Below are 18,792 nucleotides of genomic sequence, written 5' to 3'. Positions count from 1 at the left end.
GGGCCAGTCTCAGCTCCACCCCTCTAGTAAGGATCAGATTGTGTTGGCTGTTGACGCTGTTCGTCCAACCTGGACACACAGATTGCCATTTAACCTCTGCAGACTATGGTCCTGTCCCTCTCTCTGCACCTGAAGTACTGTGGTCTCTAAATGCGTGCTAGTGCGTGAATTTTTAATTCTGGGAGACTCCAGACCAGAATGGGGATAGCGAGCTAGTATTACAGTACCAAAGATACTGGTAACTAACCAAAGATATCTCATCGGCGTTGTTTCCAATGGGAGCAAATGAAGCACAGTGGGCAGAGCCAAGCTAGCGAGATCCTATTGGCGCGTTTTAGCATGTAGCTGCATATTTTCCTTCTCTGTGAATTCCGTGTGTGCAATAACTCAATTTGCCCTTTCACTCCTTGTAAACAACGCATTTTCTTTTTACTTTGGCAAATGGTCAAGTCTACAAATGTTAGTGCAATCTGTTCGTAACAAATTCTAGTTTTGGGAACAGATAACTGCATCGAGATTTATCGATCTGAAAGTTAGCAGAATGACCGCCAAGTTTCATCTATCTCCATCTTCTCCCACAGCCCGCTGGACTTCCTCTCATCACCATATTTGGTGGAGAGTGGAAGTTCTAAACGGAGGCTTCAGATCTGATTCTTCTATCTACATAATGCTAGCGTGAACTAGCGTGAACTGAGTAGTTTGCTATGCTAACATTGGTATTGTTTACCAAGTGATAAGCAGAGCACCAGCATCAATGTAGCGTTGTGTTGAGTAGTTAGTAGAGAAGATTTAGTGATGTTAAACATTCAAAACAGTCAGGCATGACGGTTAGATACACAAAGCAGCAAATGACTCCGTAAAATACAACAATTTGGGCAACGTTTAGCTTCTGCATGCGTTTATGACATGTGCATGTACGGACTCACTCTCTTCTGAGCTATCCACACTGCTAACAGAGTCGGCGTGGGCCAGTCCATGTTTCTGCAGGTGTCTCTTCATACTGAACCCTGTCCTCCTAATTCTCCCCAGACCCTTCAACTTGGGCTGGTCCCCTGAGTCCACTACCAGGGCAGCAGCACCCTTCCCATTGCTAGGGGCAGAACTACTGGTCGGTGCGGTGGCCATCTTGAAGGAGGATCCCTCAGCCTGTGGAGACGGGAGGCAGGAGACAGAAAGACAGAGCGAGAGGAAAGTTGGTGTGGATGTCTGGTCCTCACATGCTCTATGTTGGCTAGTGATCATGTGACACTCAGACTGTGTGTGTGGTTGTGTGTCTGACCTGCTCCAGGGCTACAGAGCGCGTCACACTCCCCACGTCCGTCAGACGGTGCTCTCTGTCATCCCAGCGACCGTAAGCCAGGTCGATCCCACCCACGAAGGCCACTGATTGGTCGATGATGATGATCTTCTCGTGATGCGCCCACAGGTATACAGAGGAGGAGACATGGTCCGGATGACGCATCACCTACAGAAGAAACACACACACTTTTACTACATAAAAGGATACCCTCTATACCAGTGGAGGCTACTGAGGGGAGGACGGCTCATAATAATGGTTGGAATGGAGTGAATGGAATGGCATCAAACACACATGGAACCCATGCGTTTCATGCATCTGATACCATTCCATCGATTCCGCTCCAGACATTACCACAAGCCCGTCCTCCCCAATTAAGGTGCCACCAACCTCCTATGCTCTATAAACAACTATAAACACACTGTAAACACATTTCACACACACCTACCTTGACATTGGGGTGGAGGTGCATTAGTGTTCTCTTGCTGTATTCACTGTTGATGCCCAGAGCTAGCTCCACCTCCTTATACAGCATCACAAAGATACGCACTCCCTGTTGCTATAGGGACAGAAAGACAGAGTCACCGTTACTAATCACCACATAATCAAATCATTTAATCAATGATAAGATCCACACTAAGGCAGTTTGAGGGGTGCAAATGGACCAATGAGACAGCATTTTGTTGCTCACCGCTTTGCGTCTCAGGATGCAGTCAAGGCGCCAGCGGTTTCCCTCGACAACCGGCCTCTTCATAAAGATCTCAGGGCTCAGCCTAAAAACACACACATACAATCAAATGTATTTTTTAAAGCCCTTTTTTCATCAGCCGATGTCACAAAGTGCTGTACAGAAACCCAGCCTAAAACCCCAAACAGCAAGCATTGCAGATGTAGAAGCACGGTGGCTAGGAAAAACTCCCTAGAATGGCAGGAATCTAGGAAGGAACCTAGAGAGGAACCAGGCTCTGAGGGTAAACCAGGCTCTGGTGGCTGACAGCTGTGTGGGGTGGGTGTAACAGTATTCCAGGTCTCTGATTGTAACCCATCTGTTTGACCACAGTCTGCCTTGGAGGTGTGACCGCTCTGTGCTCTCCATACACACACACACACACACACACACACACACACACACACACACACACACACACACAGTAAACAACCCACACGTACCACCAGTCAGTGATGAAGATCTCTTCTTCAGCCTCCTCCAAAGCGTCTGCCACGTCGGCCATGTAGGTCTTCCCATTCACATACCTATAAACAGAGTTTATAGTCACACACTTAAAACACAGTGCGGGCTCTCTTTCATACACTCTCTCTCTCTCTTTCTCGGGTAAACAGACACACAAACCTTCCCACGCACGCAAGCATACACCCACCCACAGACTTTCACTGTTGCACACACCCCCCCCATGTCTCACACAGACAGTATAGTGTTGCCCCAGCAGGTGACAGGTGATGAGAAGCCCAGTGTCATTTTCCCTCTCTTTGTGTCAGGTTACTCCAGTGAGACAGATATCTTTAAGGGCTGTAACTGGGCCAAACTGTACCTGGGCCAAAGTGTACCTGGGATTACCTGGGATAACCCACCTGCCACACTAGCTGGCCTTTATGCTCTACTGGGACTTTGGTGTGTACAGTAAATGTGTCTTGAAAAAATACATTCCCAGAGTAATTTCCCATTTTAAATATATATTCTGCATTGTTCTCATTTAATGTTCAGACTGGGGTGTTATTTAACTCTGACTGCATTAAACGTGTCGTGGTTTAATGATTGTGGTGTAGCCGTGGATACCATTTGGCTGGGATGTTGTGCTCCTGTCGGGCGAAGGAACCGAAGCGGTGGTCGGTCAGGAAGGCAGAGCCATGCTTCTGGACGAAGCCCTCGATGGCCTGACCCCACCACCTGGCATGTCTGTAGCTGCTGCATTTCAACACCAGGGCCCTGCAGAATATACACACACACAAAAACAAGGATTGTTGAAACTCCTTTTTACTCAATGATTTGTCTGAATCATTTCTGTAGATTCTGTTTTTTTCAATACTCCTTGGTGAGGTAGCAACCTACTTTTGTATTTATTTTTACAACCAGCATCTTACTACAACCCACCCACCTGGAAAGGCTATCAATCCGTACTCCGTGTCTGGTCTCTGTGTCTTTGGAGTCCATTTTGATGCAGAACTCTTTATCCACCAGGAGAACAAAGGCAATGGCTCCCGAGTCTGGCTTCATGTAGAGGAGGAACGAATCCTTCACCACCAACCAGCTAGACAGACAGACAGACACTAGAGTTTATTATTACAGCACAGCTCAGCAGTATCAGCTGGAGCAGTAAGAGGAGATATGAGACAACATCTGGACTCCAGAGGAGGATAGAATCATTCTCAGACTTTGATATGTCATCTATAATTCAGGGTACTGACCGTTTGGACCAGCGGTAGCACATCTTGATATTTCACCTATAATTCAGGGTACTGACCGTTTGGATCAGCGGTAGCACATCTTGAAATTTCACCTATAATTCAGGGTACTGACCGTTTGGACCAGCGGTAGCACATCTTGATATTTCACCTATAATTCAGGGTACTGACCGTTTGGACCAGCGGTAGCACATCTTGATATTTCACCTATAATTCAGGGTACTGACCGTTTGGATCAGCGGTAGCACATCTTGATATTTCACCTATAATTCAGGGTACTGACCGTTTGGATCAGCGGTAGCACATCTTGAAATTTCACCTATAATTCAGGGTACTGACCGTTTGGACCAGCGGTAGCACATCTTGAAATTTCACCTATAATTCAGGGTACTGACCGTTTGGATCAGCGGTAGCACATCTTGAAATTTCACCTATAATTCAGGGTACTGACCGTTTGGATCAGCGGTAGCACATCTTGATATTTCACCTATAATTCAGGGTACTGACCGTTTGGACCAGCGGTAGCACATCTTGAAATTTCACCTATAATTCAGGGTACTGACCGTTTGGATCAGCGGTAGCACATCTTGAAATTTCACCTATAATTCAGGGTACTGACCGTTTGGACCAGCGGTAGCACATCTTGATATTTCACCTATAATTCAGGGTACTGACCGTTTGGACCAGCGGTAGCACATCTTGATATTTCATCTATAATTCAGGGTACTGACCGTTTGGACCAGCGGTAGCACATCTTGAAATTTCACCTATAATTCAGGGTACTGACCGTTTGGATCAGCGGTAGCACATCTTGAAATTTCACCTATAATTCAGGGTACTGACCGTTTGGACCAGCGGTAGCACATCTTGATATTTCACCTATTATTCAGGGTACTGACCGTTTGGATCAGCGGAAGCACATCTTGATATGTCATCTATAATTCAGGGTACTGACCGTTTGGACCAGCGGTAGCACATCTTGATATTTCACTTATAATTCAGGGTACTGACCGTTTGGACCAGCGGTAGCACATCTTGATATTTCACCTATAATTCAGGGTACTGACCGTTTGGACCAGCGGTAGCACATCTTGCTATGACCACAGCAGTTAAGTCCTGGGATACGATGACCACCTGACCGCTTGTACACCATCCCTTCTCTGGGGAAATGAAGAGAACAAGTAGAAGACTTCTCTTCCTGACTGAAGTATCATGGTGGTGATGAGTAGTTAGTTACAGTAGATAGTGTAGAGTTACTCACAAGCCTTTAGGTCCCAGATCATGGATGAAGGATAGCTGGCTGACGTCTATAAACTCCATCTAAGAGAAACAAGAACATTTGAAAGTTGGACATATCCTCGTAGCGTGGACATCTCCAGCAGTGTGTGTGTGTCTCACCGTAGCATGGTAGTTTCTGTACATAGACATCTTCAGCAGCTTGTTCAGGTAGTCCTCCAATGCTTTCTGTAACCAATAAAGACAGGCCGTGTTAGGAAGAGTAAAGCAGGTGATTGACAAATGTGTTTGCCGAATGGCGTACCCTCCTGCTGGACACCTGTTCCTCCCGGGCCAGCTCATCCCCGCTCCCCCGTGGCAGAGTGGGCATGGCCCTGACCTCTGACCTCCGAACACTATGCCTTCTCACTGTGTGGCTGGAAGAGAGAGAGAGGGGGGAGAGAGAGAGGATGGAGAGAAAGAGGAGAGAGAAAGAGGGAGTCAATAGGAAATTGTTAGTGTCTTTTCAGTTTCAACAGCTTTGATACTATGTGTGTGTGTGTGTGTGTGTGTGTGTGTGTGTGTGTGTGTGTGTGTGTGTATTTTTGGTTTTACTATCCTAGTAGTAAAAAGAAGGAACACTAGGACAAGTGGGGATATTTTGCCAGTCCCCAGAAGGAAAAAGGCTATTTTAGGCTTAGGGGTTAGGTTTAGAGTTCCAATTATACTTAGGATTAGGGTGAGGGGTTAGGGGTCAGTAAAAATGTGATATTAAATAGGAATCCATTTTTTGGTCCCCACAAGGGTAGTAAAACAAACAGGTGTGTGTGTATACCTGCGGGAGGGTAGTGGTATTCTCATGAAAGTCTTGTATCGGAGCAGTTCTCTATGGAGGTCCATGAAGTGTTTCTCCTTCCTCTTGACCACCCAGCTGAACTCTCCATGTCTCATTTCAATCTTAAATACCGCAGGCAGACTCTACACAGACAGGAAAAAATATAAAAGGTATGGCTGAGTGAGTGTGTGTGTGTTTGTGTGTGTTGTGGTGCTTTGCTGAGGTATGTGCGTGTGTACCTTGTTGACACTGCGCTGTGATGTGATATTGAAGCGGTCCTGTGCAGAGGTGAATCTCTCCACTTCTAGTATCTTAGCGGTGATGGGAGAGGAGAGAAACACCTTGACCTCTGCCTCCTTAAACCCCACAGTATTGTAGACAGACGCAAAGCCCCGACGCTCCTCTGGGGGAACACACACACATCAGAAACTAAACTACACACACACACATCAGAAACTACACTACACACACACATCAGAAACTACACTACACACACATAAGAAACTACACTACACACACACACATCAGAAACTACACTACACACACACATCAGAAACTACACTACACACACATAAGAAACTACACTACACACACACACATCAGAAACTACACTACACACACACATCTCTAAGACATAACATTCCCCACACTTCACACACTTTGTTGCTCATGAATAGGTTATAAATAGTTAGATGGGTAAAACTGTCTTCTTATAAACTAATCCATCAATCAATGAATAAAACATTTGCGCACACACACACCCTACCTGGGAGTTTAAAGTCTGTAGTGTCATATTCCCCGTCTCCTAGGTACAGCTCACGAGTGTCCAAATTCTCCATAATTTCACTCATATCCGTAGCAACCAGGTGCAACGTGCTATTGGTAGGCTCAGATTGGCGCAGCATGGTTATTGGCTAGCACGCTCGGCGCCCAGGGCTCACCTGGTGAACAGGCAGAGGGGGAGGGGGGAGGGAGGTAGGGAGAGACAGGGACAGACAGAGAGACCAGGTAGACAACATGACGTCAATGACAAGTTTATGGAATCTGACTGCAACCTTAGTGTTACTGTTACCCCCAAGGCAGTAGGTTGTATGTGTGTGTAAATATGCAGATAAAGGCTGGTAAGAGTGTTTGAATGGGAACTGGTGAATAGCAGCACATCAGGAATGGCCTGTAGTAGCAGGCTAAAGACAACGAGGAGGAGGAGGAAACACAATGGAATTCACACACTGTTGCCATAGGCTGTCTTCTCTGTAAGCCACGGCTTAATGCTAAAATATAACAAGGCTGCTTCCACTCTCCTTAAAGTCCAACTCAACCAAAAAATAAACTTCTCCTTTTGAAAATTGCATATGTGGCATCAAAAAAAATATTAGTGTCAAAATTGACTAAAGTGTAAATAGGATCATTTTGACCATACAGTCACAACAGAGATTTGCGAGATGATTAGGAAAAGATGGTATGTCACAGAATGAAGGCAACAGAACACTTTTCCCTGGATTGTGTTTATTTCAGTCCTGTCCACATGCCCACAGCTGGCAGCACCCAAGTAATCATCCATTCAGAGCGCAGCTGTACACGACCCGATCGTAATGACCAGGGATATCCCCATAGGGCTAATTAGGGCCCATCATTAAATTACACAATGTACATGGGACAATATTTTACACGGGGGCCCCTCAGGGGTGTGTGCTTAGTCCCCTCCTATACTCCCTGTTCACCCACGACCGCGTGGCCGTGCACGACTCTAACACCATCATTAAGTTTGCTGACGACATGATGGTGGTAGGCCTGATCACCGACAACGATGAGACAGCCTACAGGGAGGAGGTCAGAGACCTGGGAGTGTGGTGCCAGGACAACAACCTCTCCCTCAACGTCAGCAAGACAAAGGAGCTGAACGTGGACTAAAGGAAAAGGAGGGCAGAACATGGCCCCATCCACATCGTCAGGGCTGTAATGGAGCAGGTCGAGAGCTTCAAGTTCCTCAGTGTCCACATCCCTAAGGAATTATCATAGTCCACACACACCAAGACAGTCGTGAAGAAGACACAACGACGCCTCTTCCCCCTCAGGAGGCTGAAAAGATTTGGCATGGGCCCTCAGATTCTCAAAAAGTTATACAGCTGCACCATTGAGAGCATCTTGACTGGCTACAACAACGCTTGGTATGGCAACGGCTTGGCATCAGACCGCAAGGAGCTCAATTACCTTGTACCCAAGCACATGGACTCAGTACGGGTACTACAGTTAACATTACTCCTGTTATTCTCTGCATTGTTGGGAAGGACTCGTAAGTAAGCATTTCACTGTTAGTCTATGTAACAGTTTAGCTTCCGTCCCTCTCCTTGCCCCTACCTGGGCTTGAACCAGAGACCCTCTGCACACGTCGACAACAGACACCCTCGAAGCATCGTTACCTATCGCTCCACAAAAGCCGCGGCCCTTGCGGAGCAAGGGGAACAACTACTTCAAGGTCTCAGAGTGAGTGACGTCACTGATTGAAACGCTATTAGGGCGCATCCCACTAGCCATTTCACACCGGTTACATCTACACCTGTTGTTTATGAAGCATCTGACAAACACAATTTGATTTGAGATCTGCATGAGATGAAAGTCACCCCAGGTGCATTTGTTTTTCATTTAGTTTAGGAAATGGAGCATCGTTGTCAAAAAATACTCTGCTGTTCTATTTGCGCGTGCACTGATGTCTGATGGAAAAAAAACAATGTTCTTGGTTTGAAGTAACGTCTTTGTTGTAATATTGCAAATGGACTTGGGAGTTTCACAGCTACGGATTCCAGCTTTATTTAAAGATAAAGTTAATTATATCTCATCTCTCTACATCCCTTTCTCCCTCTCTGGTCACAGAGCAGGCACTAAACAATAGGATTATCAGCGAGAAAGAGGACAACGGTGGAGGTATGACACAGCAGTGTGATGTTTAATCCAGCATTATTTGTGTGCGTGTATTTGTGTGTGTTCTTTAAAACCTAAACAGCAGATTCAAATCATCTAAAACAGGTCAGACATGCGCTCCTGAACACGTTTATGACTATCTGAGAGTAAGTGTGTATTGACAGAAACATTGAGGCAGGTGAGCTGCTCAGACATGGTGAAACAAGTGAGAGATTAGAGAGATGGCTCCAAACAGACTAGCCCAGAAAAAGAGCATGGCAAGATCAGCAACCTGGTGTCCTACCAACAGAGCTGCAGTGTGTGTGTGTGTGTGTGTGTGTGTGTGTGTGTGTGTGTGTGTGTGTGTGTGTGTGTGTGTGTGTGTGTGTGTGCTTGCATGTGCAAGCATGTGTGTGAGTGTGGGTGCGCCTTCCTGGCAAGGTCTCCCCTTTATCATGGCATTAATTTCCTAAAATGGTTCCTGGAGAAACAGAGAGAGTCTACACACACTTCCATTCACTCCCTCTGCTTTCACTCATTCACTCCGTATGGAAATAACGCTCACTTCATGCAAATACTCATGCTTCCGTTACCTGCATGTACCGTACTATATTACCCTACACACACACACACTTTCATGTAGGTATTAAAAACATACACACACTGTGCTCTATAAATGTTGTTTTCTGTAAATAAGGACACGACAGCAGGAAAGCCACCTACAACTAATACCATACCTCCTAAACACACACACACCTCTGGACATATGTCTGTGTGTCTTTATGAACTTGCAGAATTGTTTTAGAAAGTAGAAGAGAAATTCCCCCAACTCTTCACTTAAAAACCAAAAAAAGTATTTATTTCTCTATTGAGAGAGAAGTGTGAGGTGTGTGCAGCTGAGATATTTACAGTGACAAACATTTAACAATGGGTCCGGTTAGACCGGTGCTGCAGGGAGTAGCCACTGAGAAAGGAGGAAGATTAGGAGGAGAGAAAGGAGGGTGGCAAATGAAAGATAAAAAAAAAATTAAAAAGTTCATATATCAGTTTATAATTCTGACAAAGAAACAAGGGCTAGTAGTCTACTGTGGGTCAATAGGAGTTGACTGATACAGTTTCTTATGACATTGTGTTGCATGCTTGAGTCCAAGGGACAACACTAGATGTACAGCCAGCACTCACTCTAATTGAGGAGGCCAAGGCTGACCACTCTGGATCTCTCACCAGCCAGGTGGAAGCATGCAGAGTTCTCTCACCAACACGCTCAGACAAAGTCATGCAAGACACACACCCACCCACAGCAACTTCAATTATAAAAGAAAGCCAACAGTAACAAAACACACCTTTTCCTGAGCTATGAAAAGACAGACCGAGAGAGAGAAAGATGAATAGAAAGAGACACACACAGTGACAGTGTTTCACTGACCTGTACCCACTCACGGTGTGGGAACCCCATGATTTCCAAGCCTGTCCTATTCTCTCACTTCAGATAACACACACACACACACACTCTCTCTCTCTGTCGGAAGACGGCAGATCTAACTGTACTCTAGCTGCGAGTTGGAGTGAATGTGAGAAGGAATAGAGGGAGGGAGGATGAGGTGGGGCCTAGGGTAGAACTATTGGACAAAGACATGTCAATCACTGACAGACGGCCAATGGGGAGCTGGGGGTGAGATTCATGTCTGGGATCTCCTATCCCTGGGAACTGTCTGTCTACACACCACCCACGTGTAAGTGTGTGTATGTGCTTTTGTGGTATTGACAATGGAATCCATCCTAGCCTTAGCTCACAAGATCATGTGACTCATTGATGACTTTCCAAAGACATCCGGATGACGTCTTTGGATGACGGGGGGGGGGGTCAATACAGTTACTATAGCAACATTATTTTTGGATGATATTATATCAATATTTGACTCCAAGTATCAATTTGTAAAGAAAGAAAAAATATATATACACTACCGTTCAAAAGTTTGGGGTCACTTAGAAATGTCCTTGTTTTTGAAAGAGCACATTTTTGTCCATTAAAATAACATGAAATTGATCAGTGTAGACATTGATACTGTTGTAAATGACTATTGTAGCTGGAAACAGCTGACTTTTAATGGAATATCTACATAGGTGTACAGAGGCCCATTATCAGCAACCATCACTCCTGTGTTGGGTTAGCTAATCAAAGTTTATCGTTTTAAATGGCTAATTACTCATTAGAAAACCCTTTTGCAATTATGTTGGCACAGCTGAAAACTGTTGTTCTGATTAAAGAAGCAATAAAACTGGTCTTCTTTAGACTAGTTGAGTATCTGGAGCATCAGCATTTGTGGGTTCGATTACAGGCTCAAAATGGCCAGAAACAAATAACTTTCTTCTGGAACTCGTCAGTCTATTCTTGTTTTGAGAAATGAAGGCTATTCCATGTGAGAAATTACCAAGAAACTGAAGATCTCATACAACGCTGTGTACTACTCCCTTCACAGAACAGCACAAACGGGCTCTAACCAGAATAGAAAGAGGAGTGGGAGGCCCCGGTGCACAACTGAGCAAAAGGACAAGTACATTAGAGTGTCTAGTTTGAGAAACAGATGCCTCACAAGTCCTCAACTAGCAGCTTCATTAAATAGTAGCCGCAAAACACCAGTCTCAACTAGAGGTCGACCAATTAATCGGAATGGCCGATTAATTAGGGCCGATTTCAAGTTTTCATAACAATCGGAAAAGGGTATTTTGGGGCGCCGATTTTAACAATAAAAAAATAAAATAATAATATATATTTTTTTTATACTTTTATTTAACTAGGCAAGTCAGTTAAGAACACATTCTTATTTTCAATGACGGCCAAGGAACGGTGGGTCAACTGCCTTGTTCAGGAGCAGAACGACAGATTTTCACCTTGTCAGCTTGGGGGATCCAATCTTGCAACCTTACATTTAACTAGTTCAACGCTCTAACCACCTGCCTCTCATTGCACTCCATGAGGAGCCTGCCTGTTACGTGAATACAGTAAAAGCCAAGGTAAGTTGCTAGCTAGCATTAAACTTATCTTATAAAAAACAATCAATCAATTATAAATCACTAGTTATAACTACACATGGTTGATGATATTACTAGTTTATCTAGCATGTCCTGCATTGCATATAATTGATGCAACACTGGGGAATGATTTAACAAAAGCGCACTTGCGAAAAAAGCACAATCGTTGGACGACTGTACCTAACCATAAACACTAATGCCTTTCTTAAAATCAATACACAGAAGTACATATTTTTAAACCTGCATATTTAGCTAAAGGAAATCCAGGTTAGCAGGCAATATTAACCAGGTTAAATTGTGTCACTTCTCTTGCGTTCATTGCACGCAGAGTCAGGGTATATGCAACAGTTTGGGCAGACTGGCTCATTGCGAACTAATTTGCCAGAATGTTGCGTAATTATGACATAACATTGAAGGTTGTGCAATGTAACAAGAATATTGAGACTTAGGGATGCCACCCGTTAGATAAAATACCGAACGGTTCCGTATTTCACTGAAATAATAAACGTTTTGTTTTCGAAATTATAGTTTCCAGATTCGACCATATTAATGACCATAGGCTCGTATTTCTGTGTGTTATGTTATAATTAAGTCTATGATTTGATAGAGCAGTCTGACTGAGCGATGGTAGGCAGCAGCAGGCTCGTAAGCATTCATTCAAACAGCACTTTCGTGCGTTTTGCCAGTAGCTCTTCGCAAGCACAGCGCTGTTTATGACTTCAAGCCTATATCAGCCTAATGGCTGGTGTAACCCGATGTGAAATGGCTAGCTAGTTAGCGGGGTGCACGCTAACAGCGTTTCAAACGTCACTCGCTCTGAGACTTGGAGTGGTTGTTCCCCTTGCTCTGCAAGTGCCGTGGCTTTTGTGGAGCGATGGGTAAGGCTGCTTCGAGTGTGGCTGTTGTTGATGTGTTCCTGGTTCGAGCCCAGGTGGGGGCGAGGAGAGGGACAGAAGCTATACTGTTACACTGGCAATGCTATAGTGCCTATAAGAACATCCAATAGTCAAAGGTATATGAAATACAAATGGTAGAGAGAGAAATAGTCCTATAAAACTATAATAACTACAACCTAAAACCTCTTACCTTGGAATATTGAAGACACCTGTTAAAAGGAACCACCAGCTTTCATATGTTCTCATGTTCTGAGCAAGGAACTGAAACGTTAGCTTTCTTACATAGCACATATTGCACTTTTACTTCTCCAACACGTTGTTTTTGCATTATTTAAACCAAATTTAACATGTTTCATTATTTATTTGAGGCTAAATTGATTTTTATTGATGTATTATATCGAGTTAAAATAAGTGTTCATTCAGTATTGTTGTAATTGTCATTATTACAAATAAATAAATAAAATCGTCCGATTAATCGGTAATGGCTTTTTTTGGTCCTCCAATAATTGGTATTGGCGTTGAAAAATCATAATCGGTCGACCTCTAGTCTCAACGTCAACAGTGAAGAGGCGACTCCGGGATGCTGGCCTTCTAGGCAGAGTTCCTCTGTCCAGTATCTGTGTTCTTTTGTAGTTTTAAAGATAATTTCCTGCAAATCTACACATTTTGCCCAGGACCGTGTGTTATGATACCCGAGTGACTCAACAAAATCAATGTGGGCCCCCTGGGGGGTAGAGTAATCTGGCAATGATAATTACAAGATTTAGATAGATAACTGGTTAGCCTAATTTACCCATCTAACATGGTCAGTAGTTGATCAACTGGACATTTCTGACAGGTTATTAATATCTCTCTAAGCAAGGTCTGTCAGTGAATGCATAAGAGGAAAACTGACCATGCCCTACCCAATTTCAATTCTACTATTACAACTCTCAACAGTAGCAAGTTAAAATCCCAACAGAATATTTGTTTTATATATGGGCAACATCCGCCAGTTGAGTATGGCTGGTCATTGATCAGGTTAGTCACCTGATCTGGATGGTCATTGATTTGCCTGCCAGAGTATTGTTGTATTACTCCTGAGTGCATGTCAATAGTACAGTCTCCATCCTTCATCTGCACTTACGTGAAAGAACTGCATAAGGAGGAGGGTGCATAATGGAAATCTGCTAACTCCTATACAGTCCTTTCATATCAGGTCAGATGAAGGGTAGGAGGAGAGGAGAAGAGAGGAAGCCACTTCAAACAGCGGAGTTCAGTTGCTTTGTAATAATCTGTTTAGACATGGCTAGCAGGCTGTTTTCTTATCTCTGTCTCTACAGCACACACGGGCACATGCACACTGTAGAATATTTAAAGGTCTTGCATGATCAGCTCTTGTTATGATATCCCAGCATATGGCTAATCATCAGATGCACTCCCCCTCCCCCAGTCCTCCGAAACTTCTAAGTGCTCAAACATGTTTTGTTATTTACTTTCCAAATTAGCAATATCACGTGTTATCACCCTGCTACAGAATCACATTCATCTGCCTATTTCCAAATCCTCCTACACTCGTAAGATACACACCCAACTAACTGCAAAACATATTAGACCTAGCATGGGTTTGTGACGATACAGAATTTACTTTCTGCAATGTTGATAGGTTCCCAAACGTTTTTCCATTGCAGCCCCTAAAAAGACTTACCACCAAATAACTACAACTCTGTTTAACGGTGTTTGGCTGTAATCCATGAGGAACTGGCCACAACCCACTATTTTGCACACAACACTAGTGTTTGTTTACATGCATGTCTATGGTACCATTGCCATCTTCTGGTAGACTGAGCTACATGCACCTGGAATTAAAAACTTCCCCTGTCCTGCAAGACAGGAACGACACACACACAAACACTATCTTTGCACAGGTTCATATGTGTATGTATGTGTTAAATACACAGTGTTTATGTTTTTGCAGCTGGTAGATTAGGTCATATCTGAGTAGAAAACAATCTGATGATACAGTGATGCAGAATCACAAGCCCCACTTCACATCCTGCAACCCTATGACACTTCTGACTAGACAGACACCACTTCCCCTTTCAATGTGGAGAGAGAGAGAAGGAAAGAGAGAAGGAAGGATCGAGAGAGAGAGAGAGAGACCCTATAGCCCATCACCAGCCAATTTATATCCTGGAAGATTGGTAAAACCATCATTTCAGATCCTGTCAGGTGGGGTTTGAAATGGGATCAGCTGATGGTTGTTGGTAGACTAGGTTCCCTGATGCCCATCTCATGACAAACTCGCTCACATTCCAATATTGGACACAAACAGTGAACTGTGTGCACCAACACACAACACTTCCTTACTGTGTTTATGTGTGTGTCCATGGCATTACATATAACTGATAATGTTGTTCTAAGGTTGGACCTGTCCCCCACACCTACTGCTCCTTGAGCTCACTGTATCCGCAATCAATGTTGGGCCACGAGGTGTGTATGTGTATGTGTGTATGTCTTTTGCCCACACCCATAAAGTCAACCAAACACACCTATACAGTGTTTGCCTGGGTGTCTTTCCTGACAAGAAAAGACAAGTGGTTCCAAGTGAATTATCTTCACCCTAAATGACATATAGGGAACACTCAACCACGCTGAAAAAGCAGGTATTTTCTTTAAAACACACACACACAAGTTATAAAGAATGCCATTCCAGAGAGGAGAGAGATAAGTTAACACCACAATACACTCTCTCCATCCCTCTCGCTTTCTCCCCATCTCATCAACTCTCTCTTTCCTTCCCCCCCTTTGGTTGGCTAAGTGTAATATGTGCATATTATTTCCTCAGATCCTCTCTGATCTCCACAAGTGCCTTAATAGGAGCTAGGTTTTTCGTTTGTAAAATAAGACTTTTTCAGGACTGTCTGTTTCGTAACTTCCTCTCTCCCACCCCAGAGTGGTGGGGTGATGGCTAAACACTACTTCTGCTAAAGCCTAAGTGTGCTACAGATTCTGGTTCAAGTGCCTTACTTGGCCTTAGATCAGTGGGGTAAAACAGGGGCGACAACCCAGGTTGCCGCGGCCTTTGCAGAGCAAGGGGAACCACTACTTCAAGGTCTCAGAGCAAGTGACGTCACGCTATTTAGCGCGCACCACCGCTAACTAGCTAGCTATTTCACATCCGTTACACCTACATTGGTGCTGTGTCCCGGATTTCAAATCAGCACACACAAGAAGCTGGCCATCTGCAGTGGGCTACTGTACTGCAGCATCCCGGTCGCCCCTGCACAATCAGTTATACGTAATTGGATTTAAAAAACACTAACTGTAATCAGTTACGTTACCAGCAAAAAGTATTGTAATCAGATTACAGATACTTTTGAAAAACTAGATGTTACTTCTTGAATTACTTTTACATTCAGAAAGGAATTTTGTGGAAAAAAATACATGATACCTTTCTGTTTTTCAATTACTTTCAATTCAGCATTGAAAAAAGGAGCAAGTTTAAGTTTGTTCCATCAGACTCTATGATGGTGTGTCGACATAGCAGCCATAGACCAATATGATGACACACCAAATGCACTTTTTTTTATTTAACCAGGTAGGCCAGTTGAGAACAATTTCTCATTTACAACCGGGACCTGGTCAAGATAAAGCAAAGCAGTGCGACAAAAACAACAGAGTTACACATAAACAAACGTACAGTCAATAACACAAAAGAAAAGAAAAATAGAAAGATATATGTACACTGTGTGCAAATGTAGAAGAGTAGGGAGGTAGGCAATAAATAGGCCATAGAGGCGAAATAATTACAATTTAGCAGTAACACTGGAGTGATAGATGTGCAGATGATGATGTGCTGGTAGAGATACTGGGGTGAAAACCAGCAAAAATAAATAACATGGGGAAGAGGTAGTTCGGTGGGCTATTTACAGATGTCTTGTCTTCTTCTAATGCCTCTTACGGAAAGTAATCAAAAAGTAGCATTAAGTACTTATATGATGTAACTGAGTTTGGTTAATCCAAAAATGACGTTACTGATTACAATTTTGGACAGGTAACTAACTAGTAACTGCAAATTATTACAATTAGAAGGTAACCTAGCCAACCCTGACCATACCCATTGATTCGATCTGACAAGGGAGTCGACCAGTCAGATGTTTTTCTACGGTTGGAGGATAAGAGTTTGTTTGCTTGTTTGATTTCGATTACAAATTAACCATGGAGTGGGACAGACTCCCTCAACTTTTTCTAGACATTAATCTTCGTCATCAAGGAAAGAATTTAACCGGAGTTTATGACAATATACACAACATAGGCAAATACCCTACATAAAGGTTGTGAAAATGAAAACATAGCTACCTCATTAAGTAGAATCGGGTAATTAATTACACACGGTTGAAGGCTGGAAAAGTAGGGGTACCCGGTGATCGGTTTGAGGAGTAAACGTCGAGTGCAAGGGAGCCAGAAGGAACCATCTGCCCAACCACACCACGCTACACTACGCCACGCCCCCCTCCGCTCTCTCTCTTTCGCTCTGCCTCTCTCTCTTTCGCTCTGCCTCTCTCTCTCTTTCGCTCTGCCTCTCTCTCTCTTTCGCTCTGCCTCTCTCTCTCTCGCTCTGCCCCGCTCTCTCTCTTTCGCTCTGCCTCTCTCTCGCTCTGCCTCTCACTCTCGCTCTGCCTCTCTCTCTCTCTTTCGCTCTGCCTCTCTCTCTTTCGCTCTGCCTCTCTCTCTCTTTCGCTCTGCCTCTCTCTCTCTCGCGCTGCCTCTCTCTCTCTCTTTCGCTCTGCCTCTCAGCTGGTGAAAATAAATTATGCAACTAGCCTGTCAATCGCAATAGGTTTATGTCCCCCAGTCAGAGAGAGAGAGAGATGAAGAAAGAAAGGGAGTCAATGCTGTTGTGTGTATTCAGCTGCCCAGACGTGCAGTGAATAAAATATTGATTGCGGCAACCTCTCTCGCTCTCCTTCCCTCCCCCTCTCTATCTCCTCTGGTAATCAGAAAGCAGTTGTGTTGAAGATTCACCAATAAATTACAGCCATTAACCTTCCACACAGAGGCGGATTGAATCTCCCACATACTGCCTTTATCGCACTCTCTCTCTCCTTCTCTCAATTCAAGAGCAATATTTTGGCATGGGAAACATGTTTACATTGCCAAAGCACTGTCTCACCCGGGGATGGTTGTGAGGTCTGTTCTGGGAAGGAAGCGGAGATAAGCGGAAGGTTGTGGGTGCGTTCCAGATAACGCACATTAGGCAAGTTGACTTGCACAGAATATCAAATCTTTACGATGTCTGGGGAAGCGTCTCAGCAACCACGTCACTGATTTCTGCAGGTCTGCAGTGCACAATGTGTGTATCTGGAACGCACCCTTATTTATTTCCCTGCTGCTGTTAAAACCACTGCAGCAAGGTGGCTCATTGGTTCAGCCGACTAATACTACCAGAAATGATGCAACCATAAACAAAAACTGGACTCTGAAAGCAACCCAGTCTCTACATACACACACATTTTTTTTTACAGATGAGTAATTTTGCGCAGTGGGTACCAATACAGTCCAGAGGAGCCTTGCATTCCGAGAGAGGGAGAAAGACAGAGAGAGCAAGAGAGGGAGAGAGACAGAGACATGTCAAATAAATGTGTATTTGCCACATGATTGGAAGACAACAGGTGTAGACTAACAGTGAAATGATTACTTATGGGTCCTTTCCAACAATGCAGAGTTAAAGTTAAGATAACATTTTTTATTTTTTATTAAATAGTGACATGATGAATAAATACACAGTGAATAACAAATAAAAATAAAGAGTAAAAATAACATGGCTATATACAGGGAGTAGAAAATAACATGGTTGTATACAGGGAGTAGAAAATAACATGGTTGTATACAGGGAGTAGAAAATAACATGGTTGTATACAGGGAGTAGAAAATAACATGGTTGTATACAGGGAGTAGAAAATAACATGGTTGTATACAGGGAGTAGAAAATAACATGGCTGTATACAGGGAGTAGAAAATAACATGGTTGTATACAGGGAGTAGAAAATAACATGGTTGTATACAGGGAGTAGAAAATAACATGGTTGTATACAGGGAGTAGAAAATAACATGGCTATATACAGGGAGTAGAAAATAACATGGCTATATACAGGGAGTAGAAAATAACGTGGTTGTATACAGGGAGTAGAAAATAACATGGTTGTATACAGGGA

The 18,792-nt window shown here is 43.7% G+C and overlaps 1 protein-coding gene across 6 annotated transcripts in view; it reads right to left on the bottom strand.

Moving 5' to 3' along the window:
- Positions 1–17,510, bottom strand: part of LOC110535397 (phospholipase D1) — a 30,806-nt gene extending 13,296 nt beyond the window's left edge. For 2 of the 6 annotated variants that reach the window (XR_005034587.2, XM_090189604.1), the window contains exons 1-15: positions 16,937–17,506; positions 6,535–6,709; positions 6,008–6,171; positions 5,769–5,911; positions 5,259–5,370; positions 5,117–5,182; positions 4,980–5,038; positions 4,786–4,878; positions 3,412–3,564; positions 3,093–3,242; positions 2,468–2,551; positions 1,989–2,070; positions 1,746–1,856; positions 1,280–1,465; positions 927–1,146 (exon numbers count right to left, since the gene is read on the bottom strand). Coding sequence is in view for 4 of the 6 variants with exons in the window: in XM_090189604.1 (XP_090045730.1) it covers positions 927–1,146; positions 1,280–1,465; positions 1,746–1,856; positions 1,989–2,070; positions 2,468–2,551; positions 3,093–3,242; positions 3,412–3,564; positions 4,786–4,878; positions 4,980–5,038; positions 5,117–5,182; positions 5,259–5,370; positions 5,769–5,911; positions 6,008–6,171; positions 6,535–6,673 (1,762 nt within the window). In the remaining 2 variants the exon portion in view is untranslated. Of the gene's footprint in view, positions 1–926; positions 1,147–1,279; positions 1,466–1,745; positions 1,857–1,988; positions 2,071–2,467; positions 2,552–3,092; positions 3,243–3,411; positions 3,565–3,721; positions 3,765–4,785; positions 4,879–4,979; positions 5,039–5,116; positions 5,183–5,258; positions 5,371–5,768; positions 5,912–6,007; positions 6,172–6,534; positions 6,710–10,092; positions 10,241–16,936 lie in introns of those variants that run through there. The other 4 variants (XR_016484407.1, XM_021620377.3, XM_021620378.3 and 1 more) reach the window with 3 other exon arrangements.
- Positions 17,511–18,792: the final 1,282 nt, after the last annotated feature.

This window comes from Oncorhynchus mykiss, chromosome 11 (genome assembly GCF_057628025.1).
Source record: "Oncorhynchus mykiss isolate SJ-2025 chromosome 11, ASM5762802v1, whole genome shotgun sequence".
NCBI classification, from domain to species: domain Eukaryota; kingdom Metazoa; phylum Chordata; class Actinopteri; order Salmoniformes; family Salmonidae; genus Oncorhynchus; species Oncorhynchus mykiss.
This window is presented reverse-complemented; position numbering and strand designations above follow the sequence as displayed.